Source organism: Hippopotamus amphibius, chromosome 3 (assembly GCF_030028045.1).
Source record: "Hippopotamus amphibius kiboko isolate mHipAmp2 chromosome 3, mHipAmp2.hap2, whole genome shotgun sequence".
Taxonomy (NCBI): Eukaryota; Metazoa; Chordata; class Mammalia; order Artiodactyla; family Hippopotamidae; genus Hippopotamus; species Hippopotamus amphibius.
In genome coordinates this window covers 126507789-126534455 of record NC_080188.1, presented here as the reverse complement: position 1 = coordinate 126534455, position 26667 = coordinate 126507789, and the positions used below count along the sequence as shown (strand labels likewise).

Here is a 26667-nt window from a genome sequence, read left to right as displayed (position 1 = left end):
TTTGGCTCGATGGACCCCAGATGCCCACCCTCCCTGGGACTGTGCCCAACTTGCTGCTGGAGAAAACCCCTCACTCCCTCTCCAGGGCCTAGGGGAAGCACCTGTCATTCACAGTTCTTGCCAGCCAGAGCTCTCTCAGTTACAAGTGACAGAAACCCAGCTGGCTTTGAAGGGGAAACATTTTTTTATTGGCTCACGTGACTAGGATGTCCAAAGTATACAGGCATCAGGGTCCAGGTGTTCAGATGTCATCAGAGATCAGTGCCTCTGAGCCTCCTGGCGCGGCTGTGCCAGCTTTGTGCTCAGTTAGGATCACCTCTTGGGATAGGAAGCAGCTTCCAGAAGCCACCAGCCTCCATTCTGCCAGGCTTGCTACCCCAGTGTGTCCACCGCCATCCTCACCTGGACTCCTGAGAGAGCTCCCGGCTGCCACCAGTGCCGGGGGAAGCCAGTGATCTGGTCAAAACCCTTCCCAAGGGTCCCACCTAAAATCCCAGGGCTCAGGTGTGTTGCCCACTAGGGTCTCAACCCCACCTACATACTCACGGTGTCCAGAGCCTGTTTGATTGGCCAGGCTGGTGGTTCTCCCACCTCAACCCCACAGAGTGCGGTCAGCGCACACACCACAGGCTGAGCGGAGATGGTTCCCCAAAATAAAGCAGGGGCTTTCTTGTCTCATACCCAGAACGGGAGCAGATGACAAGCAGACAGGGCCCATGTGCCCCCAGGCTCCAGCTGCTCTGGGTCCGTCCAGGCCTGCCACCCTGCCTCCTACTTCACCGAGAAGTTACACGCCATCAGATAAACACTGAATACCTCAATCCGCCACCAAAACCCACTCACTCCTTTTCCCTCTTAGGCTGGGGTTGGCCTCAGGCAACCCCACCTCACTCCATCAGTGCCCCCTCCCATCCCTTCAGCCCCCTTGGCTCGCATTTCTGCCATCTTAAAAAACAAACCCAAAATCCGTTCCTCCGTCCTCCCTCTGAGCTACTGCCCTCTCCCATCTCCACTCCAGGGTTCCGAGTGTCGCTTCCACTCACCTCTGAGTTTCTCACCTCCCTGCCTCGTCAACAACCACCAAGCCACCGAGGCATTCGACAGCTGAGCTCTCCCACCTCCCAGATACCCCTGGGTGGGCACCACAGTGGCTCCTGGGGGGCCCTCGGGCTGGCTGCTCTTCAGTCTCCTTTGGTGGTCCGCCCCAGCCCTTCCCTCTCTCCCCAACTCTCAAGATCCACACACCTATGTTTAGCCCCCTACATCCAAGTGCTCACTCCACACCTCTCCTCAGTGGCCTCACAGGCACCCCAACCTCGTCACAGCCAAACCTGAGATCTTCCTAATCCTATTCTCCTTATGTCCCCACACCCTCACCCACAGAGACCTGAGAGTCCTTGAGGATCCTCCCTCTCAGCCCTACACGCAGTCGGTGGTCAGTGCTCAAGTCTACGGCCAACCCACACCTCCCGCCCGCCTCACCAAGCCACTGCTCCCTGAAGACACACATCTGCTTTGTGCCGGTAGCTCTAGGGTCTGCTCAGGGTCACTGCCTACTCACAAGCCGGCCTTTGAGGCCCCCCACAACCCCACCTACCTCTGCTCCCACTGCCCACCCCCTACACGCTCTTCAGGACGACTGGCCCTAGCTCTAGTTTTCAAGACTTGTTCCTGTTACTTGTCCCATCTGTCCCTCTGCAGCAGCCCAGAGTGAGCAGAGTGGTCTCCATCAGAGAGACAGGCAGAGGCCACTCAGAGAAGGGTGGGAACCTGCCCAGGGTCACACAGCATAATGAGACAGGCTGTCTCCCAGCAGCACTGGCACCAGCTGGCTCAGGCCCTCCACCACTCTGACCCGCCTTCCTTCCATCAGCACCCCTAGTCCTGCCCTGGCAGAACTGTGGCCTCCAGCATCTCCCTTCAGTCAGCTGCTGCCCAGCCCACCATGGCTCCTGGTCCGTGCTCCGTGTGGGGAAGGAGGTGGATGGATGGGAAGGCCACAAAGCCCTAAACAAAAACGGAAACAGACACTGGTGTTCCCTTTTATTACTATTTTATTAATAAATTTAAGAACAGTTCTAACTTTTCTCTTCCCCCCAGAGCAACTAAAACCAACTAAAAGGGGGTGGGGCCTGGGGGGCAGAGGGCGCTAGGAGTCATAATCCTCTTCATCCTCTGCGTCAGGTGCTGAGGGGCCGGGGGGTGCGGGAGGCAGAGGCAGAGTCGAGGTGAAGGGCATGAAGGGTGTCGGGGGGCTGCCGGGCAGAAAGCAGGAAAGAAAGATCAGGCCACTCTCTGGTGCCCATTCGTGCCCATTCAGCCCCACCCAGTTTTCCACACAGGCAGCCCTGGAGCCCACCACCCTCTGTACCAGCAGGGAGCCAAGCCCAGAGAAGGGAAGGACCTAGGGCAGGTCCCAGAGCCCTGCCCAGGGGGAGGGGACCTTCCGAGAGCACCGTATCCAGCCTTTAAGTCCTCCTCAGTTCCTCCCCTCCTATCCCCCAAATCTGCCACAACCAACAGAACCAAGTGGCCAGGGAGGCCCGGAGGGACAAGTCAGCCTTGGGGTTGGCTGGCCCTCTCTTGGTGCCACTGAATTTTACCTCTGAAAGTGGGCAGGGGGGTGGCTGGCCTGGGGTGGGGCCTGTGGTGTCTCCTCTTCCCCGTCAGTATCTGTATCCTCAGACTCATCCTGGGAACAAGGCAGGAATTAGAAATGACCAGAAAGGCATGGCCCCACCACTGGGAAACAGGGACAGGAGGTTGACCTCCGTAGCTCCAACTTATAAACAAAGAAACCAAAACAAAAAAGGTCACAGGTGAGGATGGGACCAGGCCTCCAGTCAGCTGGGCTTGGCCTGATGCAAGACTGCCCTGTCCGCCCTGCAGAGCAGGACAGAGGGCTGGGGCCTCACTCACCTCCTGCTCTGAGTCCGTCCCGGACAGCTTCTTGTCCTTGCCCTTGCTTCCCATCCCACCATTCTTCCGGTTGCTGCTGCCTGGCTTCCGGCCCCTTCAGGAAGGTATAGTGTATCTGCCCAGAGGTCTCTCCCCTCCATCGCCACCCCCCAAGCCACAACCAACCCTAGGGGCCTTGGCATCCCCCGCCTGGACACTGGGCCCTGGCTCCCCACCTGCGGGGACCCTTGTCCCCATCCATGTGGTTGTCTTCCCCGTCCCCCTGCATGTCAGGCACTGATGCCACCAGGTCCTTCAAGAAGTCAAACTGCTGCTCCAGCTCAATGCACTGCTTCCTGGAAGAGATGGGGCGGGGATGGCACTCAGGTGGGGCACAGCCATCTGGGCCCTCAGCAAGGGGTTCTCTGAATGTCAGCGGAATGGAGCCTGGAAAATTTCAATCCCAACCATCCCCACGCCCACCTTTGCTAGAACACCCAACCCCTCCTCCCAAGTTCAAACCCACTCGTCTCGGAGGCCTTGCTTATCTCCCAGCAGCCTCCCACCTGCCGCACTATCAGGGCACTGCCTCCCCTAAGCCCTAAGCGTGTGAACGGCTGAGGGAGGACCCCCACCGGGCCGTCCCAGATCAGAGCCACTCACAGGTGGGATGTGGTCATGGTCTTGGCGTTTCGGGACTGGGTCACTTGGCAGGCCTTCTTCAACAGGGACTCCAAGAAAAGCTCGAGCGCCCGAGCTGAGGGGGGTCAAGGAGGACGCGGGGTGGTGTCCCAGCCCACACAAAGCGACCCCGAGCAGCCGGCCTCCCCCACCTCCCTCAGCCCGACCAGCCCCCGACAGGATACAGATGATGACAGGCACAGCCGCCGCCACCTTCCCAATCTCTTCATCCGTCTGCATGATCTTCTTGATCCGTGCCTGGGGAGGGGGCAGAGAGCTCGGACCCCGTCGCCTCCGTCCCAGAAAGGGTGCTTAAGTGGGGGAGAGAGAGGGAGCATCCCGGGAGAAAGGGGGCGGGGGGCACCGACGCTGAGAGGGCACGGAAGGGGGCGGGGCGTCCGGGCCCCAGAACAACGCGATGCGCCCGCCTCCCTAGCCGGGCCTGGGCCGGAGCCCCCCGAGAGCCCAGCCCGCTCCTCCGGGGCCCGGCCACGTGCTCACCGGCGGGAACCGCGCGTTGTACTTCTTCTTCTTGCTCGGCATCTCGGGGCCTCTCTCGCCGCGCCGGGCCCAGCGCCGCCGCCCGCAGCCTCCGGGCCCCCGGGCCTGCTCGTCGCCCGCCTGCCGCGGTTCCCCCGGGTCCTGGTGCCGCCGTCTCCGCCCCCGCCGCTCCCCACAGGGTCCTAGCGCCGCCGGTCAGGACTCCGCCCCCAGGGACGGAGCGCCCTCCCCTTAGAGCCTCCCGGGCGGTGCGCGTTGGGCCAGGACAAGACCGCCACTCCCGCCCGCCCCCAAGGCCAGAAAAGCGAACGTTAGCTCCGCCCCCCGCAGGCCCGCCCCTCCCCGCGTTCCCCCGACGGCCCCGCCCCGGGGTCAGCACCGCCTCCGACGGCCCCGCCCCTTTCCCGGCCCCGCCCTGTGCTGAGCTTGTCTATAAAGTTGTTGTTGAGGCGGCGGGGCACTAAGATGGCGGCGGCGGCGGCGGCAGCCGTGGCGGGGGCGGGGCGCGGCGGCGGCGGCGCAGAGCCCCGGCAGGAGCGGAGCCGGGCCCGGGGCTGGGCCGGCGCAGAGCGCAGCGAAGGCCGGAGGTGACGCCGGGGCGGCGGGAGGAGGCAGGGCAGGGCAGGGCGGGGCGGGACGGGGGGCGCTGCTCGGGCCGTGGGCGCTCATGGCGGCGGGCGCGGCGGGGCGGGAGGCTGGCCCTCCCGAGCAGGCCCTATCAAGCCCGGGTTCGAGTCCGGGCACCGCCCCGTTGGCCTCGGATCGGTCGCTGCCGTCTCTGGCTTCAACGTCCTCGTCTTTTAATGGGCTGGATAACGCCCGCCCGGAGGCCTGGCCCCATGGGGCCTGCCGCGATGCTGCGCGAACGTGTGCTTTGCCTCCCTCCCTTAAATCCCCGCGCCCGGGAGGGCTGCCAACCTGTGGCAGGGCCGGAAGGTGTAGCCAGGCCGGCGGCTCCCACACCTGAATTCACATTTCGGCCCTGTCACTCACTGCAGGTGTGACCTTGGGTAAGTCCCGTCTCTCCGAGCTTCAGTTTCCTCGTCTGTAGGTCAAGGAGAGAAGTAATAACATTAGCAACATTGATACAGCCCTCGTTCCATCTCAGGTATTTAATTCTCTGCAGCTGTTTGAGACAGGAACAGTTGTTATCCGTTGTAAAGATGAGGCGACTGAGGCACAGCGACGTGAAGTTTTGCCCAAGGCCACACAGTTAATTGAGTGCCTGGCACCCGCTAGGGCCCAGCGAGTTGGGTCTGTCTTAGACCTGCCATAACTCAGTTCCCTTATGGCAGGATGGAACCAGGTGAGGAGCTGGAGGACGAGGATTCTCCGGGTGGTCGTGAAGATGGCTTCACTGCTGAGCACCTGGCTGCAGAGGCCATGGCGGCTGACATGGACCCCTGGCTGGTGTTTGATGCCCGCATCACACCTGCCGCGGAGCTGGATGCCTGGTTGGCCAAGTACCCACCATCCCAAGTTACCCGCTACGGGGACCCTGGCTCGCCCAACTCTGAGCCCGTGGGCTGGATTGCAGCATACGGGCAGGGCTACGTCCCCAATTCGGGGGATGTGCAGGGCCTGCAGGCAGCCTGGGAGGCTCTGCAGACCAGCGGGCGGCCCATCACGCCAGGTACCCTGCGCCAGCTGGCCATCACCCACCAGGTGCTCTCGGGCAAATGGCTGATACACCTGGCACCTGGGTTCAAGCTGGACCACGCCTGGGCTGGCATTGCTCGGGCCGTGGTCGAGGGCCGGCTTCAGGTGGCCAAGGTGAGCCCACGGGCCAAGGAGGGTGGGCGGCAGGTCATCTGTGTTTATACAGACGACTTCACGGACCGCTTGGGTGTACTGGAGGCAGATGCAGCCATCCGTGCAGCAGGTGTTAAGTGTCTGCTCACCTACAAGCCTGACGTCTATACCTACCTGGGCATCTACCGGGCCAACCGCTGGCACCTCTGCCCCACTCTGTATGAGAGCCGTTTCCAGTTGGGGGGCAGTGCCCGTGGCTCCCGTGTGCTGGACCGTGCCAACAATGTGGAACTGACCTAGTAGGGCCAGGTGGGGAGACCACCCTCTGCCCCTCCTGCTAGGGATGGATCCTCCCGTCTGTCTTCCCCCTCCTTGTCCCAAGGAGGCTAAGCATCCCCAGCTCTGAGGACTAGGCCACTCAGGAACTGCCTGCATCTTCGAACCCTGTGAACTTCTGTCGTGCATTCAGGGCTGACTCAAGTCCCCACTGGCTGGAGGCTCTGGCTCCCTGAGGGCCGGACCCTCAGCCTCTCTCTTCGCTGCTGCTCCCCTTGGTCATCCAGGACCACGGGCTGGGTGCAGACACCAGCAGAAGAGCCTTCCTTGGCCACCCTCATCCCTGGCTGTACCTCCCCCTCCTCCTGCATTCTCTCCTCCCCATCTCTTCCTCCCTGACAAGAGAGAAAACCTAGTGCTTCCATTCCCTCTCCTTGGGGCCTTCAGAGTCCAGGGGGCAGAGGCCCTGCAGGCCTGAGCATGCCATTTTGTTGGGGGCGGCTGGATGGTTGTCCCTACTCAGCCCCTGGCAGAGAGAGGGGATGCCGGGGCCATGGACACAGGGCCTGCCCCTCCCTGCCATCTCATAGCCCGCAACCCCATCCTCCTTTCTTTGGCTACCTTGTCACTTGCCTGTTCCTGGCATTTCAATAAAACCCAGCTTGGGTCTGTGTCTTGAGTGTTTTTTAAAATGCTGTGTTGTGGTTACCTGCTTTGGTTACTGGGGAGAGGCAGGGCCAAAAGAGACTGCCCCTCTGCCCTGGCTGTCCACCACCACCACCACCCACCCCCCACCACCACCCCCCCGCCCAAACACACACAACTGTGCCCAGTAGTAAGATATGCCTCACAGCCAAGGCTGGGAACCTCTCTGAGAGCCTCTGCAAAGCCAGCTCTGTGTGCCCTCCATCCCAAGAATCAGAATCAGTTTCTCAGTGATTTCCCATTAATTCAAGGACTTGGCCTAGCAGAGTCTGAGTGGCTATTACTGGCCCACAGGATGTATTTGTGCCCATTAGAAAAGGTACCTCCTTGGTCCTGGCAGTTCTAGGCCAGGGCACATGGTCTGGTGAGCAGAGAATGGGTTGGGTTTCAGCTACCCAGGCTGGATATCTTTGTGCAGTGAACAACCTGCACAACCTTAAGGAGCCTTGGAAGTCCTCCCATTTATACTCACCTCTCTCACCACCCTGACCATCACAGAGGCCGCTGGACTGTTTGCAAAGCACTTCCATATGGATTAATTCTCAACAGAAGATGATTTTGGCCCAATTTATGGTCAAGAAAATCGAGGCCAAGAGGGGAGAGAGTTCCCTCAGGGTCATGCAGTGAGCTGGGCAGAGTTAAGGCTTGCACCCCAGTCCTCCTTAGGCTGACTGGGGTCCCCGCCTCACCTACAGTCAGCTCTTTGCAACCCAGCAGGCACATTCACTCAACACGATCTCCCTGGGCCACACGGCTCAGCTGAGGCTTCTGGGAGCTGGCTCAATACCTCCCGGCCCTGGCCCTGGCCCTGGCCTTGGTTGGAGGCCAGAGTGTCTGGCAGGGAGCCCCTTTGGGACACTGCTCTCGTGCAGTGCCGCAGCTGACTCAGCCTCCAGCAGCCTCATCAAATTGGAATTTGGAGCAGGGGAGCGGAGATGCCACCAGGCTGACTGGGTGGAAGTAGGTGAGTCATAAGATGCTGGCTCGGCCCTCTCCCCGGCCTCCTCCGCACCTAGAGCTGAGTCCCCCTCAGCCCAGCCCTGGGAAGTCCCCAGGGTTGGGTGGTCTCCAGGTTGGAGCCTGGGGCCCCTCAGACTGTCAGTGCCTTGCACGTGCCCAAATTGGACCAAGGCTTGGGGGGGTCCTGGCCAGGCCCTCGTGGGTCCCACAAAGATGCCCCAGTGGTGTCAACACCACCTGGTTCTTCCATAAGTATTTCACACACTTATCCCCTGTCTTCCATCCTCACGGCCCTGCTTTAGCCCCTTCCTCACCCTCTCACCCAAACAATTGCAACTTGTCCCCTCTGCCCCATTCCCCTTTCCCTCCCCCCACTGCCAGGTGTCCTGCAGAGCAGCCTGTGTCTGTCTGCTACCCAAAGCCCTTCTGTGGCTCCCCACAGCCTGCAACGTACAGTCCACTCTCCTGAGCCAGTTATGGCCTAGCCCGCCCCCACCCCCCACCCCAGCTGCCCCAACATCCCTCAGGAGCCCCTTTCTGCCCACGCTCACCCTGCTGGAGCCAACTGGCTCTCCTGTCACCCCCTGGCATGCAGCCCTGGGCCTCAGGCTCTTCCTTCTGCTTGAACACCTGCCTTGCAGCAAGGATGGAGCAGTTACTTATGTAACCATTGGATTAATATCTATCTCCCGCTGGACCCTAAGCCACTGTGCCTCAGTGAAGGCAGGAACAGACTGTGTGCTCAGTGAAGGCAGGAACAATGCCTGAATTTCAGCCCTGTCCCCAGAGGACCTAGCACAGTGTGTGGCCAGAGCAACCTATTCATAAATTATTGAATGAACGAATGAATGATTTAGTGACTCGAGTCCATCCCCTGCTGGTCCCTCCAGCCTCATCTCCTCCACTCCCTGCTTCATTATTCCTTGTTCCAGAACCATGAGCTGCCTGTGGTTTTCTTGTACACACGCTGGCCTTCCTCACTTTCGAGCCTGTTCTCATGCGGGTATGCCTGACCCTCACCCGCTTCCGTGGATGACTCCAGGTCTCCGAGGTACCTGCTCTGGTGGCATCCTCTCAGATGTTTCCCCTCCTCCATCCATCCTCACCCCAGGCTCCCACAAGCACACACCCACCTTCATCTGTGCATCTGAGGCCCCTCAAGGACAGTGGCTGCGCTTTATCCCTGGGTGTCCTCAGCATAGGACCTGGCCTAGTGTAAGTGCCGAGTAAACAGGATTGAATACATGAGTGACTGAATGCAAGTCACCCTCCATCTCTGGGCCTCAGTTTCCTCATTCTGTTCATAACAAGAGCCAGGCACCGTGCTAAATGCATACCTATGTTATCTAAGCTTTACCCAGCTCTATTATTATTGCCATTTTGCAGAAGAGGAAACTGAGGCCCAGAGAGGTTCAGTAATTGGTTCAAGGTTACAAAGTTCAATATTTGAATCCAGGTCATCCAGCTCCAGAGGGTCCAATGCATTGTTGAGCCCCCACTGTATGAAAGTGCTGTGGGGAGGAGGCTGCAAAGATAGGTAAGCTCCAGCAAGGACTTAAGATCTGATTTGTGAAACACACGGGTACAGTCCTCAGAACCACCTGAGAGAGAGGCTGGGCCAAGACTAAGATTCCCATTTTACTGACGGAGAAACTGAGGCCCAGAGAGTATAGTGACCAAGCCTACTGAGCAGGGAGGTTCTCTCGGGCCTAGAGTGGGGACTGCTCCCCTGCCAGGTCAAGGGCTCCCCAAGAGCCACCCACTCGGGCTGCCAGTGGATTGTCCTGTTTGGCTGGCCTGTTCCCACACGGGAGTCAGGAAGCAGCCCAGACCCGGAGAAGGCTAGGCTGGGTAAATTTGGACGAACCTCTGTGCTCTACTCCCTTTTATAAAACCACAGAAGGATGACTGAGCCAGGAAAAGGAGGACACCCCCACTCCACCTACTCCCACTCCCACGCACCGCGAATCCCCAGCCCCCAGAGAGGAGGCTCCCGAGGGGCTGCCCCGTGAGTGGGGAGAATCTCTATCCGACCCCTGATTCCAGCTGGGGCTAGGGGCTGAACTGAGGAGGACAGGAAACAGCTGAGTCGAGAGAAAGCTTCAGCCAGAGCTTTGGCAAGGTTTTGGGGATTTTCCCAGCAGGGCAACTGTGCCCCACTCCCGCCCACTGGGAGGGGCCCTGGCAGGGACCAGGCTTGGGGCACAGCTGATTCATCTGAGGAGGGAAACTCCCCATTTCTCTGACGCGCATCCCCCAGGCGCTGAAGGGTAACCTGAGGGCACCTAGCCCAGAAACCCACCAAACCCACCTTTCCTTGATTACCGGCTTCCCAGCAGGGCTTCAGAACCCCCCAGGCTGGACAGAGGAACAGAGCTGGGCAGGGTGGCAGGGCATCAGGGCAGCTTCCTAGGGAATAACAACAGGCACTGAGACAAAAGCAACGGCTGGACAAGGGGCACCTCAGGCATTTCCGCCTCACCCATTTTTCAGATGAGAAAACTGAGGCTCAAATGGCAAGAACAAACGTGCATGCAGACCTGCTCTGCTCCAGGCATTACTCTAAGCAGTTTGTACGCATTCGCTCCTTTTGGTCCTCACAGCCCTCATTTTCCTGAGGAGTAAACTGAGCAGAAAGAGGTTAAGTAACTTGGCCACGGTCAAGGCTGGAAACGCTTTGGAGGCTCTCCACAACTCCCAAGAGCACTTGTGCACACCCCTGCGGCAGGGCACTCCCCCCCCTCTCCTTGAGCAGCTCTGGCTCCAGAGGGCAGAGACCTCCCTGGCGTGAAGTCTGAAGTGGTTTCTGGGGGACCTTCTATCCTCAGGTCCCAAGTCAGGCCCCTGAGGACCCTAAAGGAAAGGCAGGTCACCCATGGGGCCTGGCTCCTCCCAGGCTAAAGGGAGAGAGCTGGCGCCTGCAGAATAAAAAAATAATCAGCCAAACCCACAGAGGCCAGGAGAGGGCAGTGAGGTCTTCCCGCCAAAATCTTCCTCTGGAGGGCTTTGACTCCTTTCCAAACCCCAATCCTTTCCTCCGGAGTCAGAGCCTCCCTTTCCTGTCTGCCTCCCCCACTTGCCTGACACCACACACTCGTGCACGTACACACACTCACACACGTGCACACTGAGAGTCCAGCCTCCAGGCCCCCGTGCCTCTGCCGGCCGGCCCAGCGCCCACTGCCCTGGGCCAGGGGCCTGCTGGGTGCTGGAGGGGAGCGGAGGGTGTGGTTCTGTGGAGCGCAGCCCAGGGCCCCACTCAGACAACCTCTGCCCCATCTAGCTCCCACTCACAGGCCGGATGACTCACCCCCTTCGCCCCCCATGACTCAGTTTACACGGGCGCCCGGAGGTCCTCCCAGCGAGGGTGGGGCAGTTTATTAGCCCAGCCCAGGCCCGCCAGCCTTTCATCGCAGGATGAGCCGCTTATCCCCCTCCTGGCCCACAGCCCGAGCTGGCACTCAGAGCCCAGAATCCGGAGGTGGGGGGAAGCCTCAGGTCTGGGAGGGTCGGAGAGCCCAAGAACTGAGCGACAGGCTCTGACTTCCCTGGGCCTGGGTCTGCAGGGAACAGGAGCTACCCTAAGAAACCTGAGGGGCCAGGCTGAGCGGGCAGAGCCATCATGGGTACCACCAGCAGAGCCCTTGATGGCCTGCATTCAGAGGAAATGGTCCAGAGGGCACAAAACGTAACAGCAAGAAAACTCTCACTCACGTGTATTGATCTCTTACTGTACCAGTCCCGAGCTAAGCACCACCCACACTTGATCTCATTTATTCCCCCAACAATCTCCTGAAGAGCTGGAACAAGCATGATCATCTCTTTTACACAAATGAGGAACTTGAGGCATAAAGAATTTAAGACAATGGCCCAGGTCACACAGCCAGGACTCAAACCCAGGCCATCCAACTCCAGAACTCACGTTGGTATGCCCTCCTGCCTCCCTCAGCCGTCCTGGTTGGAGCAGGGATGCAGGCCTCATCTGCCCGGCCCCTCCCCGCAGTGCACCTCTGCTGAAACCTCTGGTTTTAGGGATCAAAGTGTGTAAATCACTAATCTGCAAGAAGGGGAAACTGAGGCTCCCGGGGGAGAAGGACTGGCCTGAGGTTCCATAACAAATCAGAGGTGCAGTCAGAGCTGGGACCATGTTGTTAACACGCTCTCCAATGCCCTGGGATGGAGAGGTGGCTGGGGGAGACCCCAGGGAAGGAGTGGGAGGTGGCAGCCCTGCCTCTGTCTCCCTGTAGCCCTTTAGCCCCGTTCCTACCCCTCTCTGGAACCTCAGGTCCTCCTCTGCTTCATGTGGACAGGACTGCCATCAGAGCAGGGTGGCATCAGGCTCAAAGGACAGCAGAGGGACTGGTGCTCAGTGGCATCTGGGGAATGAGGAGGGTGATACCCAGGCCCTGGACGCAGCAGCCCAGCCCTCCCCTCACCCCACCCCTTCCTCACCCCGAGCGCCAGCAAATGGCTCCCTCCAACCTCAAGGGCCAGAAGACCTTCCCATAAGGGACACCAGCCCCCTCCTTCCTAGATTCCAGCCTCAGTAAAGTGAGCACGGGTCCCTTCCCTGTTCAAACAGCACTCAGGGGTCCCCTTGTCTTCCAGCCCAAGTCAAGCCCCTCACATGGCACTCAAGGGCCCTAGCTTAGGTCTTCACTCAGCCCACCTTCCCTGTCTTGCTCCCAACACACGTTCTACCACATGCCCTGGACCGCAGGGACCAAGGCCTTGCCTCCCCCCATCCCTGGACCTTTGTAAAACCCCTGACTCCAAATCCAGACATGTCTCCCTCGTCTTCAAATAACCCTCGGCCAGGAAGACTGCTCCCCTTACCCTCACAGTAGGAAAGCGTCCCTCCTTCCTGGGGGCTCCTGGAATGCCGCTGGTGCTCTCCAGCTCCTGGCCCCAGCACGGCCTACCTACTATCAGTGCTGTTTTCCTCAGCGGTCGATCGCTGTTCTGGGCTGTAAACGCCTCAGCGGCCAGGTTCAAGTCTACTTCCCTATCTCCCCCCACTGCTGGATCCGTTCAATTTTGACTCTGTTGTGGCTTCCCTGGTGGCACAGTGGTTAAGAATCCACTTGCCAATGCAGGGGAAACGGGTTCAATGCCTGGTCCAGGAAGATCCCACATGCCACAGAGCAGCTAAGCCCATGTGCCACAACTACTGAGCCTGTATTCTAGAGCCTGCAAGCCACAACTACTGAATCTCACCCACCTAGAGCCCATGCTTCTCAACAAGAGAAGCCACCACACTGAGAAGCCAACGCATCACAACTGAGTAGCCCCCACTCGCCACAACTAGAAAAAGCCCACATGCACCAATGAAGACCCAACGCAGCTCCCCCCAAAAAATAATAATAAATAAAAAATAAAATAAAATAAAATAAAAAACTGAAAGTTAAAAAACAAAAACAAAAAACTTTGTTAATTCAGGAGAACAGATAAACTTGTCCATCATGCAATGGGACCAGACTCAGCAATCAAAAAAAGTAAACTACTGCTACCCACAACCTGGATGAATCTCACAGACATGATGGTGAGAGACGGAAACCAGACACAAAAGCGCACACACTGTATGATTCCACTGATGTGAAAATCGAGAAGAGACAAAACTGATCTACTGTGATAGACCCGAGATAAGTGACTCCCTGAGTAGGGAGGATTGACTGCAAAGGGGCAGCAGAAAAATTTCTGGCAGGTGGAAATGTTCTATATCTTGATTGGAACGTGCTTACATGTGTGAATCCAAATGGTCAAACATAAGACCAGCATATTTTTTAAAATGTAAATTTTATTGAGTGTAAAATATACTTCAATGAAGTAGATTTTTGTTTAATGGGGCAGGTCTATATATACTCAGTGGTAGGATTTCCAAGATAGGAGAAAACAAAAAAGCAAGGAGCAAAACAGGGTATACAGCAGGCTAACTTCTGGGTAAAAAGATACGAAAGAGTCTGAATACAACAGAGAGGGAGGCTTTTCACTGTGTACCCTTGTGTAGCTTCTGGATCTTGAGGTGTGTAAATGTATTACCTAGTCGAACAACAAATGCAATGAAAAATTTAAAAACATAAGGCAAAGTAAAAAATAAAAATCACGTTTTAAAATTTGGAACTTCCCTGGTGGTGCAGTGGTTAAGAATCTGCCTGTCAATACAGGGGACACAGGTTGGATCCCTGGCCTGGGAAGATCCTACATGCTGCAGAGCAACTAAGCCCATGCACCACAACTACTGAGCCCCTGTGCCACAACTACTGAAGCCCATGCACCTAGAGCCTGTGATCTGCAACAAGAGAAGCCACAGCAATGAGAAGCCCGAGCATGGCAATGAAGAGGAGCCCCGACCCACCGCAACTAGAGAAAGCCCATGCACATCAAAAGAGCCAACACAGCCAAATATAAATAAATAAACCATTAAAAAATTATTTAAAAAAAATAAAATAATTTTTTTCTTTTCCATATACACAGACACAGATACACACACCATATGTATATATATAGTCTCCCCAAACACAGCAATCTTTACAAATTATTCTGAGCAGGTTAAGAAATGTAATAGCCTGCATAGTGCTAAGGGACTCTATTGCATGAGGGATTTAATGTAGGTTAAGGACCCATGGAAGGCCTCCTGAGGAAGTGGTGGGGAAACTGAGACCTTTGGGATGAAAGTTGGCCAGTCAAGGGCACGAGGGAGGACAACCTGGGCGGAAGGAACAACCTGTGTGAAGGTGAGAAGCTCAGTCCAGGAGTAAGCCTGGAGCAGACAGAGTAACTAGGGAGGGAGTTATGGGCAGGTGGCCCACACCTGGAAGGGCCTGGGATACCACGTTAAGGATTCTGGCAGTTTTCAAAGGACAGACCAATAAGTCAGTGAGGAGCTCAGGCTCTGGAGACTGACTGCTTAGGTTCAAATCCTGGCTCTACAATTTCCTTGCTGTGTGGCTTTTAGCAAATTGCTTAATTTCTCTATGCCTCCATTTCCTAATCTGTAAAATGGGTATGACATTATTATCTGTCTCTACAAGGTTGTTGTGAGGATTAATGAATTACTTTGAACAGTGCCTTGTTCATAAGAGCTACATGAGTGTGAACCACTAGTGTGACCCTCTTGCCCCTCCAAGTCCCCCAATCAACACACAACCTAAAAGAACACAGAATGTGTCGAGCATCCTGACCCCATCCCTTCTCAGACCTCAGACCCTCCTGTGTAGCAATTTGAAATGCTCCATGGCTGGGAAGGGTCCAAATCTGAGGGCGAAATGGTCAGAATTGTAAAAGATTCTTCTGTGAACATTGTCAGAATTTTAAAAATTCCTCAGGCTGCTGGGTGGGAGGTGGAGGGGAGGGAGCAAGCTGGAGGCTGTGGAGAGTGTCCAGGACAGACAGGAGGGGACCAGGACCAAGGGAAAGAAATCTCTGTTGAAGTGAACTGAAATGTCACCTCCAGATATGGGGAGACTGGAATACTGACCCATTGCTGGTGGGATGGAGAACTGTTGGAGAGAATCAAAGCCAAACATATGGGTACCTTATGACCCACAAATCCAACCCTGGGCACATATCCAAGAGGCCATCAAAGGACATATCAAGAATGCTCACGAAGGAATTCCCTAGTAGTCCCAGTGGTTAGGACTCCACACTTCCACTGCAGGGGACATGGGTTCAATCCTGGTTGGGGAACTAAGATCCTTTAAAAAACAAAAAAACAATGCTCACAGCAGTCTTAATCATAAGAGCCCCAAACTCAGAGAGCCCCCATTATCATCAGCAGGAGGATGGAGAGAGTGATTATGGGATATCTGTGCAATGAAACGCTACACAGTAATGGAAAAGACCAAGCTACTGCTTCACCCAACAATGTAGACGAATCCCTCAGACATGCTAAGTAAAAGAAGCCAGACCCAGACTTCCCTGGTGGTTCACTGGTTAAGACTGTGCACTTCCAATGCAGGAGGTGTGCGTTCAATCACTGGTCAGGGAACCAGGATCCCACATGCCGCATGACGTGGCAAAAAAAAAAGCCAGACCCAAGAGAGTACGTGCTGTATGTTTCCATTTACATGAAGTTCAAGTACAGGCAAGGGACTTCCCTGGTGGCACAGTGGTTAAGAATCCACCTGCCAAGGCAGGGGACATGGATTCTATCCCTGGCCTGGGAAGATCCTACATGCCTCAGAGCAACTAAGCCCATGTGCCACAACTACTGAGCCTGCGCTCTAGAGCCTGTGAGCCACAACTACTGAAGCCCTCGAGCCTAGAGCCTGTGCTCCACAACAAGAGAAGCCACCGCAATGAGAAGCCTGCACACCTCAGTGAAGAGTAGCCCCCCGCTCTCCACAACTAGAGAAAGCCTTCGTGCAGCAAAGAAGACCTAACACAGCCATAAATAAATAAATAATTTTTTTAAAAATTTAAATTATTAGAAAAAAAGTACAGACAAAACTTATCTATGATGACGGAAGTCAGAACAGTGATTACCTGTGGGTGGGGAATGGTGACTGGGAGGAGGCAAAAAGAGGTTCTGGGTTGTTGGAAATATCCTACACCTTGATCAGGGTGGTAGCCCATGCGTTTACATACATGTAAAAAATCATTGACCTGAACATAGATGATTACACTTTACTTCATGTATTTTAAACTTCAATTTTATCAACAACCTAAATATAAGAATCAAAATTATAAAACTATTAGAAGAAAACATAGGGGTGAATGTTCATGACCTCAAATTTGGCAATGGATTCTTTTGTTGTTGTTGTTTTGTTGCTGTTTTGTTTGTATTTGTTTAACTGGCTGCACCAGGTCTTAGCTGACGCATGCGAGATCTAGTTCCCTGACCAGGAATTGAACTCAGGCCCCCAGCACTGGGATCGCGGAGCCTTAATCACTGGACCACCAGGGAAGTCCGGGCAATGGATTCTTAGATTGGACTCTGGAAGCATGAGCAACAAAAAGAAAAATAGATAAACTGGACTTCAAAAAAAACTATAAAAACTTTTGTGCACCAAAGGACATTATGAAGAATGTGAAAAGACAACCTACAGAATGGGAGAAAATATTTGCAAATCATATATCTGATAACTGTTTGGTAGCCAGAATACGTAAAGAAATGGTATAATTCAACAACAACAAAAAGAAACAATCTAATTAAAAATGGGCAAAGGACTTAAATAGACACTTGTGCAGAAAATATATACAAATGGCCAACAAGCACAGGAGGAGATGTTTATTGGTCATTAAGGAACATGGTTGGTTATTAAGGAAATGCAAATCAAGAAACAATGAAATACCACTTCACACCCTCTGGAATGTGTTTTAAAAATGGAAAATAACGTGTTGGCACTTATCAACAAGTAGTATTAAGTGTCGAGAAATTAGAACCCTCAGGCACACTGCTGGTAGGAATGTAAAAGGGTACAACCACTTTGTAAAACAGTCTGGCAGTCCCTCACAAGATTACACAGACAGTTATCATATAACCTAGTAATTCCACTGTTAGGTATATGTCCAAGATAAAGGGGGACATATGTGCACACAGAAGCTTGTACACAATGTCCACAGAAGCATTATTGATAATGGCCAAAAAGTAAAAACAACCCAATGTCCATCAAATGATGAAAGAATAAATAGTGGTAGAGCCATACAACTGAATAGTATTCAGCCATAAAAAGGAAAGAGGTGTTGATACAAGCTACAACATTGATGAGCCTCGAAAACATTATGCTAAGCAAAAGAAAGCAGCCACAAAAGGTCACAAATTGTATAATTCCACTTACATGAAGTGTCCAGATCAGGTAAATCTGTACAGATAGAAAGCAGATTAGTGGTTATCAGGGCATGGAAGGAAGGGAGAATTGGGAGTGCTTACTTAATGCATACGGAGTGTTTTTCTGGGATGATTTAAAAGTTTTGAAACTAGAGAGAAGTTGTGGTTGCACAACATCGTGAATGCACAAAATCCCATTGAAGTGTACACTTTAAAATGGCTAATTGCACGCTATGTGAATGTCACCTCAATTTTAAAAATAAATAAATGTCAATGTAGAAAGTGAATGGAAACTGGAAAACATAAACATCACCTCCAATGCCCTGGGGGACAGAACCTACTGGGTGCAAAGCACACTCATACACTGCCTCCTTTTGCCTCATTGCAGCCCAAGAAGGTGGGGATTGTTGGGGCTCAGAGAGGGAAAGGGATTGAGCGAGGCTCACACAGCTGCCAAGGGACAATGCCTGGGACTTTCAGACCTCCCAGCCCCCAGACTCCTGAAATCACTGTGGCCCCCTGGGATTCTCGCCAGGCCTCCCTGGGTGGGAGCTAGTGAGGTCAGGGGCCAGCAACGTTCCTGCAGCCACGAGGCGGGAGTTAGTGACTGAGGAGCTTGGAATGTGCTGCCTCTGAAAGGACCTCCTGTGGCTCGATTGACGGTTAGAGCAGGAAGGGACTTTCAGAGTCATGTAATCTCACACACACACACACACACACACACACACACACACACACCCCTGAGCCCCTGCTCAGTCACTGTCCCAGGCTGCTTGGGGAGAGAGGGAAGGCTGGTGTTTCTGCAGCCAGCAGACAAATGCAGTCAAGGCTGACCTGTGTTAGGCCTCGCACATGTCACCACCTGGCTGCCCGTGTCACTCTGACCTGTTCTGCTTGGGCTCAGCCAAAGAGTTCAGATATCAGTGAGTGTGTGCGTGTGCACATGAGCACCTTAGCATGTGATCAGAGCCCCCAAAGCTCCCACCCCTGGGGCTTTTTACTAACATGTATTTATTTTTGCTATTTGTAAAGTTCTTACTATATGCTGTATGAACCATGTGACATTATTTTAGATCTAGTCTCCAACACCCCTGAGATATCATTATGTCTTCCTTTTACAGATGAGGTTCTGAGAGACTGGGCACCTCTTCCACAGCCCACAGCTAGTGAGCAGCCTCACCAGAATCCGAATTCAGAACTCAGGCTTGTCTGATTCCAGCAGACATGTTCTTTTCCATGAATCACAGAATCACAGTGCCTCAAAAATCTCTCTCTCTCTCTCTCTCACGCACACACATGCTCGCGTGCAGACACACACAACCACACACCCATATATTTCTCATTCTGGTAAACTGCTGGTGGTTTCTTTTCTTTTTAGGGAATGACAGGCATTGAGTAGAATAAGGGCAAGGGAGAGACACCAGGCTGGCAACCACCTTCTGAGGGCACATCACTTTACAGCTTACAAAGCACTTTCACATTTGTGATCTCATTTGATCCCACAGCAACCCCATGAGGTCAGCAGGAGGCTCAATTATTCCCATTGGGAGTGGGGCTCAGAAGGAAGGTGACCCGCCCAGCGTAACAGAGACAGAAAATGGTAGCTCTGGGACTGGAAGCCAAGGGCCAAGCTGGCCTCTTGGCTCTAAGTCCTGAATGCATACACTGATCCTGGCCTCTGTCCCCAAGGAAGGCAGCCCAGGTCCCCACCTTCCTGAAATCTTCCTTCCCTGAGGACAAAACTGGAGCTGATCAAAAGGAGGTGCCAGTGGAAAGCAGGAGAGCCCAGCTGTCTCTCTCTGTAGTTGTGTGACACTGGCAGTTTCTTACTCTCTCCGGGCCTCAGTTTCTTCATTTGTAGAATGGGAAGAGGCAAAGAAGCAGCTTTGGTGTGATTCTCTCAGCATTGATATTCTGCATGTGTGAAAAGACATCTGTGAGGGCTTTGAAAACTCTTGCCTGAGCCTGGGCTTGGAGCTCCCACAGCCCTGTTTGGCAACCTGTTTCAGCCACTGGCTTAGTGATCTTAGGTACCTCATTTCAACATCTATCAGCCTCAGTTTCCCCATTTGTTACAGGGGGATGATAACGGCACCTACCTCCCAGGGTTATTGGTCTTTGGTTGTTGACATTTGCTCCCGGCCTCACATTCACACAGACTTTTGACATAATCTCCAAACAAGGCTGGGGACTACACAGTCCTGGAAGAGCAGTTACACTATTTAAAAAAGATGGCGTTTATCAGACCCCAGGACGACTGTGTCCTATCACAGGCTCTCACTGCTTATAAGGCGCTCTGAATTAAAATTTGTTACAGCTCCTGAAATTGTCCTGTGAGTAGTGCAATTATATTGCATTGTATTTGTGGGTAGTTCAAAGCATTAACATGTTATTGTAAGTATTTAAAGTATACACCATTTTTGTAACCCTGGTTTGTCATTTATTCACTTTTTACTATACCTGAACCTTAACGCCAGTGAAAAGGCCTCATGCCATGACTTGGGTGGCAGTAGCACGGTTCCTGGCATGAAATAATGCTGATAATGCTGGTGATTATGATAATAACAATAGTAATAATAATATCAATCACATTTATAATCCCATTTACGGTTTCCAGACCCTTTCGCATTCTTCATTCCAACTTCCCACGCAAGGTCGCGCTGTGATTACTTCGTCCCATGTTACGGATGCAAACACTGAGGCCAGACCAAGCAGTCAGAGGGCTCTGCAGTCGGACGGCGGGGGTCTAGGTGTGCGCTGGGGGGCTGGGCAGGGCTAGGCGGGGCGGGGCTGGGCTCCAGGCTGCTCTCAGGTGCGTAAATCCGCGGGGGAATCCTGCGCTCCACCTGGGCGCGGCGAGGAAATTGCACCATGTATGGGCAGCTACGTCAGAGGGGGCGGACCCGCCGCTGTCACCGGGGGCCGCCAAGTCCGCCCCTTTCCCCCACAAAAGTCGGCTACTGGGCCGTAGGAGGCGACGAAAAGTTCAGAGCGGACTGACAAAAGGCGGCGCGTCTGGAGAGGTGGGGCCCCGAGGTGACCAGAGCCTCAGCGAAACGCCTGCTCTTCCCCCCCACCCCCCAGTGGAAGTGGTTCAGCCCGAGGACTTTTCATTCATAAAAAGAAAAGACGCCGCGAGGAGCGAGTGAGTCAGAACCGAAGCCGCCGACGCGGACCCCACAGAGCAGCCAGCCCAGGGCATGTTCCGAGACTACAGGGAACCCGGACCGAGCTCCGGGGCCGGCGGTGCGTACGGCGGCCCGGCGCAGCCCCCGGTGACAGGCCAACAGGTGAGAGGAACCCGACGCCTGCGATCCCCGGTGGACAGCTCCTGGGACGGTGCGGGCCGCTCGGGCACACCTGGGGACTGGGATCGGGAACCGGAGCAGGGAATGGGTCTCGGAACGGCGGCAGCGGATATTCTGCCCATTCTCCGCAGTCCAAGGGCTCTGTCTCCCCCATAGTCCAGCGGAACGCGCACGGCGGGAGGAACAAACATCTGCGAACATCCCCTCTCGCGCTCGTCCCCCTTCCCCTCTCGGTCTGCTCTCTGTCTGTCCCTCCGTCTCCGTTACCTTCTGTCCTCCCTCCTGCTCATCGCTACTTTCTTTGTCCCATCTGCGTCGGAAGGGGACCCCCTCGTCCGGGGTTAGTCCTCGTCTCGACAGGGTCAGAAGAGGGTTTGATCCATATCGGACTAAATTTCCGAGGTCTGGAGTCTCAGCCGCGGCGGAGTCGTCCGCACGCACGGGATCCACCCCGACAGACTGGGAATCCTCGGCAGCCTGTCTGTGATCATCCATGTGCCCGTCCGTTTGTTTGTCCCTCCCCACCCCGTCGCCAAGTCCTCATCCCCATCTCGGCACAGTGGAGCCTGGTGGGCTCCGGGAGACAGGCCCTTGTCTCTTTCGCGGGTTGAGGCCGGTGGAGACAGCGAGATGCCGGACGTGCGCGGGGCCATGCAGCGGGCAACTCCCGCGCCCGCGACTCTCGGCACCGAATGGTGCCCGCTGCGAGCTGGGCGGGGGGACCCGGGAGGCTGCAGGTGCCCATTTCCTGCCGAGGGGCCGTGAGCACGTGTCCTTAGGGAGGGAAGGAACGGCGTCCGTTCCGCCGAGTCACGGCGACCGAGTCACGGTGGCTGACTCACCCGGGGCGCCCCTCCCTTCCTGGCCCGGAGCGGCCCGGGCCCGGACAACCTCGGGAGCGGGAGATGCCGCCGGCGGTACCTCGGCCCGGAACTGGGGTCACTGGGTCACTGGGCCCGCAGCGCTGAGCTGGGGACACTGCTGTCCAGACTTGCCTGGGCTTGAGGGAGCTTCCCGGACGGCTGGGCGCCCACACCCAGGGCCCAGCCCCAGGGCTTGAACCCAGTTCTTCTCAGGAACCCTGAGCCCCCATCTCAACCCATTCTTCACATTTCTGGCTGAAAGAATCTTGGCAGGTAATACCTGGAGCACATACTGTGCAGTCTTGCATCGTGCTGGGCAGTTTCCACCTCATTTACCTTACCTCACAGAATCCAAGACTCCATTGATTTTAAAACCCACCATTATTTTGTGCCATTAATTTTTTTAAGAAGTTGCCAACGCAACTGTGATTTCAGAGCTACTGAAGGGTGAGCATCAGTGAAATGCTGGAACCCTCACCTATGACAATATTAAAAAACAAGGAAACCGAGGCACATTGCAGTTAAATAATTTGCCCTGACAGCCGTAAATGGCTGAGCTAAGACTAGAACTGGGCTAGCCTGAACCTAGAGCAGTGGCTCTTGCCCACCATGGCCCCAGTGTGTTCAGCACCTGCCACTTACCAGGCTCTGTCACACACACATTCTCTCACCTGATTCTTACAGTCACCCTCGAAGTTAGGGGCTGTCATTATCCTCTTTATGTAGATGGGACTCAGGCAGGGTGCAGGAGTGGGTAAGAGCCTGGCTGCCTGGGTCCAAACCCCACTTCCCACTTATTGGCTGTATGTCTAGGGACAACTGTTTTCCTGTTTGAAAATGAAGATACTGTTGTACAAATTATATGAGTCAGTATTTGTGAAATGGTTGGGATAAGCGCCTGGAATTCACACTTTATTACTGGAAGCCTCTTAATGCACACAGACCTCATCCCTGGTCCTCCATGTCTTATCCCTCAGAAGTTCCACTTCGTGCCAAGCGTCAACGCTGTGAGTGGCAGCCAGGAGCTGCAGTGGATGGTGCAGCCTCACTTCCTGGGACCCAGCAGCTACCCCAGGCCTCTGGCCTACCCCCAGTACAATCCCCCACAGCCCCGGCCAGGAGTCATCCGGGCCCTGGGCCCAACTCCAGGGGTGCGTCGCCGGCCCTGTGAACAGGTAAGAAGCAGAGGCATTTGCACGGGTTCTTGTGCCCACGGGGGTGCTGAGGTGCAGAGCATAAGCTTTTGCCCAGAAGGAGAGCACAGGCTTGGAAGGGGCATGGGGAGAATAGACCCACTGGTGACTATCGGCCAAGACAGAACGTGATGAGAGCCCCTGGGGAGACCCAGAGGGCAAAACAGTCACTTCTGGATCAGGGTAGGCTTCCTGGAAGTGGAGGCATGTTAGCCTAGAAGGATGGGTAGGATTTGCATAGAGAGATAGATGAAGGAAAAGACATTCCAGGAAGAGGGGATGGCAGGAGCAGGAATGGAGATAGCAGCGAGAACATGTAAGGCGTATACGTGGAAAGTTGTGTGAACAGTAGAGGGTCTCCATCTGCTGACAGGTATGGAGAGGGTGGGTTTATGCTGTCTATGTTGCTGGGAAGAGAACAGAAAGGAGAGGGTTCCCTTCAGCTACTCTCTGAGGCTCAGTTTCTCTATCTTGTTTAATGCTTATGAAAACCCTCATGGGAATGAACTCTGGTTTTCCCCATTGTACAGCCAAGGAAATGAAGGCACAGAAAGGTAGTCACTTGCCCAAGATCACACAAATAGTGAGTAATGAGACAGTTCTGTCCAATTCTAAAGTCAGATCCTAACCACCAAACTACACTGTCTCACCAGGAGCTAAGAGAAGGCTAGGAGCTGAGAGAGCTGGGAACTCTTACCTCCCAAACCAGGGTTCTTGGTCGCCCACTTCTAATAAAGTCCTTGCCAAAATAAATGAATAAGAGCTAGAGGGTCTTTAAGGGAGTGTTTCCTCTTTCCTCTCCCTGGGGCATTTTGGTACCTGAGACCATAGTGGGTGAGGTCTGCATGTTAATGAGCTTGCTCTGACAGCAGGGTAGAGGATGGGGAGGACGTCAGGATTCTGAGAAAGATGTGTGATTGGCCGGCCGGGGGGGGGGGGGGGGGGGGCTTTCCCAGAAACAGAATGGCTGGCCTTTGTGACCAGCTGGAAGGGGGCCATGGTGTAAGCCCCAGAGGCAGGCTCCTGAACCTCCTTCAGCCATGTCCTGAGGGTGGCCCTTTGATCCTGGATACTCCTAGACTGGGGCTGTGAGCTGTGAGTAGTGTCCTTTCAAGGGGAGGTGGTCTCCATCAGCTGGCCTCTTTCTCCATGTCAAATACAGTGAGTGGATTTTAATTTCTGCTCTGGAACCACAAACAAGTTATTCGTCTTCCCTGGGCTTCAGTTCCTTCCATAAAAGTTGGGTTAAGAATCTGTGTAAATAACTGTATCTCAATAAAAGTTCTTAAAAAAAAAAAAAAAAAAGAATCTGTGTAAAGCACTTAGCTGGCATAGAGTAGATTCCCAATAAATAACTACTTAGCAGCTCTTATTACCCCCTCTTAGTACTTACAGCCCCCTGGGGAAGAGGAGACTTGGTTATCAAGAAACTGAAAAGAATGAGGGTCCTTTGAAAAAGAGTGGCCTGGTCCCAGAGACTCAGGGGAGGAAAGGCCACTTATAGCTGCGGAATGAAAGAAGGCTTCCAGGAAGGGTCAGGGGTGGGGTGAGGGATCTTAGGTGAGTCCTGGGAAACGAGGTTTAAGGTTTGTAGAGGGACGGGGAAGACATTCTGAGAGGAATCATAGGAGACAAAAGCTGGGTGCAAGGAGGAAATCTGACTAATCCAAGCTTACTAAAGCAGGGAACCGCTCCGGGTGCTGAGGCCCAAAGCGCAGGCTGAGGGCGCCCCTGCGCTTCCATGGCCTCTACCAGGGTCTTACCATTGGGCCAGCAGCACAGAGTCCACCTCACTGCTCTCTCTACCCTCCCCAGATCAGCCCCGAGGAGGAGGAACGCCGTCGAGTGAGGCGCGAGAGGAACAAGCTAGCCGCGGCCAAGTGCAGGAACCGGAGGAAAGAACTGACAGACTTCCTGCAGGCGGTGAGCATCCGCGAGTGCGGAGGGTGCCCAGGTCCCGGCCCACCCAACCTCAGAGGGCCACCAGTTCCCAAGAGCCCGTGGGGCCGCAGGGGGCACTGGTATATGAAGTCCCCTTCCCCCAGCTCTCTGTCGGAGGCTCTCCGACGAGGAAAAAGTGATTAAGTATTAGTTGCAGCGCGTCTCACTCTGAACAGATCAGAGCTGAAGCTGGGGCTGACATTATCCTTCGAAGATGCTGCCGAGCCTGATGGGAGTCGTGCCCATTTTTTCCCATGGGCTCATGGGAATTGTAGTCCTGACTTGCTGGCTACTCCCCCCTCCTCCCCTCCCTCGCCACCGGCCCTCCCCTTTCGCGCCCCAACCTCCCAATCGCTACCACAGCGGGAGGCTCTGAGGTATTCAGCCTTCATCTTCTTGACTCCTCTCCTGATCGTCCACAGGAGACCGACAAACTGGAGGATGAGAAATCCGGGCTGCAGCGAGAGATTGAGGAGCTGCAGAAGCAGAAGGAGCGCCTGGAGCTGGTGCTCGAAGCCCACCGCCCCATCTGCAAAATCCCAGAAGGGGCCAAGGAGAGCGAAACCAGCGGCACAGGCGGGACCAGTGGCACCAGCAGCCCACCAGCCGTCTCCCGCCCTGTGCCTCGTATCTCCCTTTCCCCAGGGCCTGTGCTTGAACCGGAAGCATTGCACACCCCCACCCTCATGACCACACCCTCCCTGACTCCTTTCACCCCCAGTTTGGTCTTCACCTACCCCAGCACGCCAGAGCCCTGTTCCTCAGCCCATCGCAGGAGTAGCAGCAGCAGTGGGGATCCCTCTTCTGACCCCCTCGGCTCCCCAACCCTCCTGGCCTTATGAGGCCCTCCAGCCCCCACTCCCTGCGGGTGCCACCTGAATCAGTATTTCCCTGCCCACTGGTCCAGCTGGCCTGGACCATATCCCATGTCCAACCCCAGCAGATTCTTCTTCATCCCTCCAGATGAGACTGAGCATATTTTGCTTCCTGTAGAGCCAGCTTAGGGCTACCAAAGCTGCTCACTGTTTCCCTAGAGCTGGCATCTCTAGCACAATTTGCACTAAATCAGAGACTAGAGTAGTTCCCATTTGTTGGAGAAAATTCCTGGCAGCTCCCAAGGGACTTTGTAGATTCTCAGAGGTCCCCTGGAGCCCTAACCCCCTGCAGATCACTCCTATAGGCATCATCACCCTCTTCCTGTGATCCACCCAACCCACCCCTGACAGGAGGTGACACTCTACCAGCCTAGAACACTAACTCACCCAGCCCTACTGCCAGCAGCACCAGGTTATTGAACCAGGACACTCTGCCAGCCCCTCCTAAATGGAACAGTTCAGGAGGGTGCCAGAGGTTTCTGTGATGAGCTGACCTGCAGTCCCCAGCTCTGAGAAGATGTTAGCTCCAAGCCTCCCCAGCGTGGGCAACTGCTATTTATTTTCCTAAAGAGAGTATTTTTATACAAACCTGCCAAAATGGAATAAAAGGCTTGAAGCTCTAGACTGCTCTCATTGGACCCGGAGGCTAAAGGGAGAAGATACGGAGCCAGAAGCCCTAGGCTCCCATTTCAGCTCCACCAACTCTCTACATGACCTTGGACAAATTATTTGGTATTTCTGGACCTTGATTTTCTTATCTGACAAGTGAGGCTATGTCTGTTCTGCCTCATCTCCAGGGCTGAGAGGAGGAAGAGAAGTGCTCTGAGGTGCCAAGCCAAGAGGATTATCCATCCCCCTCCTCCCAGTAGGGGTCCACAGTGCTCTCGCGTGTGCCACAGGAGGGCGCTGTTATGTCCCTTCCAGCCTCCGGGCAGGCGGCTGAGT

At 54.8% G+C, this 26667-nt stretch overlaps 3 protein-coding genes and 1 long non-coding RNA gene across 11 annotated transcripts; 2 read left to right on the top strand and 2 right to left on the bottom strand.

Annotated features, from left to right (window-relative positions):
- Positions 1-1639: 1639 nt before the first annotated feature.
- On the bottom strand, positions 1640-4529 carry DRAP1 (DR1 associated protein 1). Of its 5 annotated transcripts, none has more exons than XM_057726646.1 (7): positions 4081-4529; positions 3793-3837; positions 3562-3655; positions 3135-3254; positions 2920-3013; positions 2604-2692; positions 1640-2007 (listed from the first exon to the last, which is right to left on the bottom strand). In XM_057726646.1, exons 3-7 carry the CDS (start codon positions 3576-3578, stop codon positions 1659-1661), a joined length of 669 nt encoding a protein of 222 aa, XP_057582629.1. In that variant the 5' UTR covers positions 3579-3655; positions 3793-3837; positions 4081-4529; the 3' UTR covers positions 1640-1658. The 5 variants fall into 5 exon arrangements, with proteins under 5 accessions (XP_057582629.1, XP_057582628.1, XP_057582632.1 ...); XM_057726645.1 differs by having other exon boundaries at positions 1644-2007; positions 3765-3837; XM_057726647.1 differs by lacking the exon at positions 1640-2007 and adding an exon at positions 2037-2255 and having other exon boundaries at positions 3765-3837.
- On the top strand, positions 4512-6781 carry C3H11orf68 (chromosome 3 C11orf68 homolog). Of its 2 annotated transcripts, none has more exons than XM_057726642.1 (2): positions 4512-4667; positions 5376-6781. In XM_057726642.1, exons 1-2 carry the CDS (start codon positions 4546-4548, stop codon positions 6130-6132), a joined length of 879 nt encoding a protein of 292 aa, XP_057582625.1. In that variant the 5' UTR covers positions 4512-4545; the 3' UTR covers positions 6133-6781. The 2 variants fall into 2 exon arrangements, with proteins under 2 accessions (XP_057582625.1, XP_057582626.1); XM_057726643.1 differs by lacking the exon at positions 4512-4667 and adding an exon at positions 4964-5090.
- Positions 4997-21659, bottom strand: LOC130848317 (uncharacterized). Its single transcript, XR_009052599.1, has 3 exons — positions 21118-21659; positions 10085-10182; positions 4997-5125 (listed from the first exon to the last, which is right to left on the bottom strand). It is a non-coding gene; the product is annotated as an uncharacterized LOC130848317 (long non-coding RNA).
- Positions 20481-26342, top strand: FOSL1 (FOS like 1, AP-1 transcription factor subunit). Of its 3 annotated transcripts, none has more exons than XM_057726650.1 (4): positions 20481-20832; positions 22691-22888; positions 24722-24829; positions 25270-26342. In XM_057726650.1, exons 1-4 carry the CDS (start codon positions 20743-20745, stop codon positions 25687-25689), a joined length of 816 nt encoding a protein of 271 aa, XP_057582633.1. In that variant the 5' UTR covers positions 20481-20742; the 3' UTR covers positions 25690-26342. The 3 variants fall into 3 exon arrangements, with proteins under 3 accessions (XP_057582633.1, XP_057582634.1, XP_057582635.1); XM_057726651.1 differs by having other exon boundaries at positions 20760-20881; XM_057726652.1 differs by lacking the exon at positions 20481-20832 and adding an exon at positions 21868-21986.
- Positions 26343-26667: the final 325 nt, after the last annotated feature.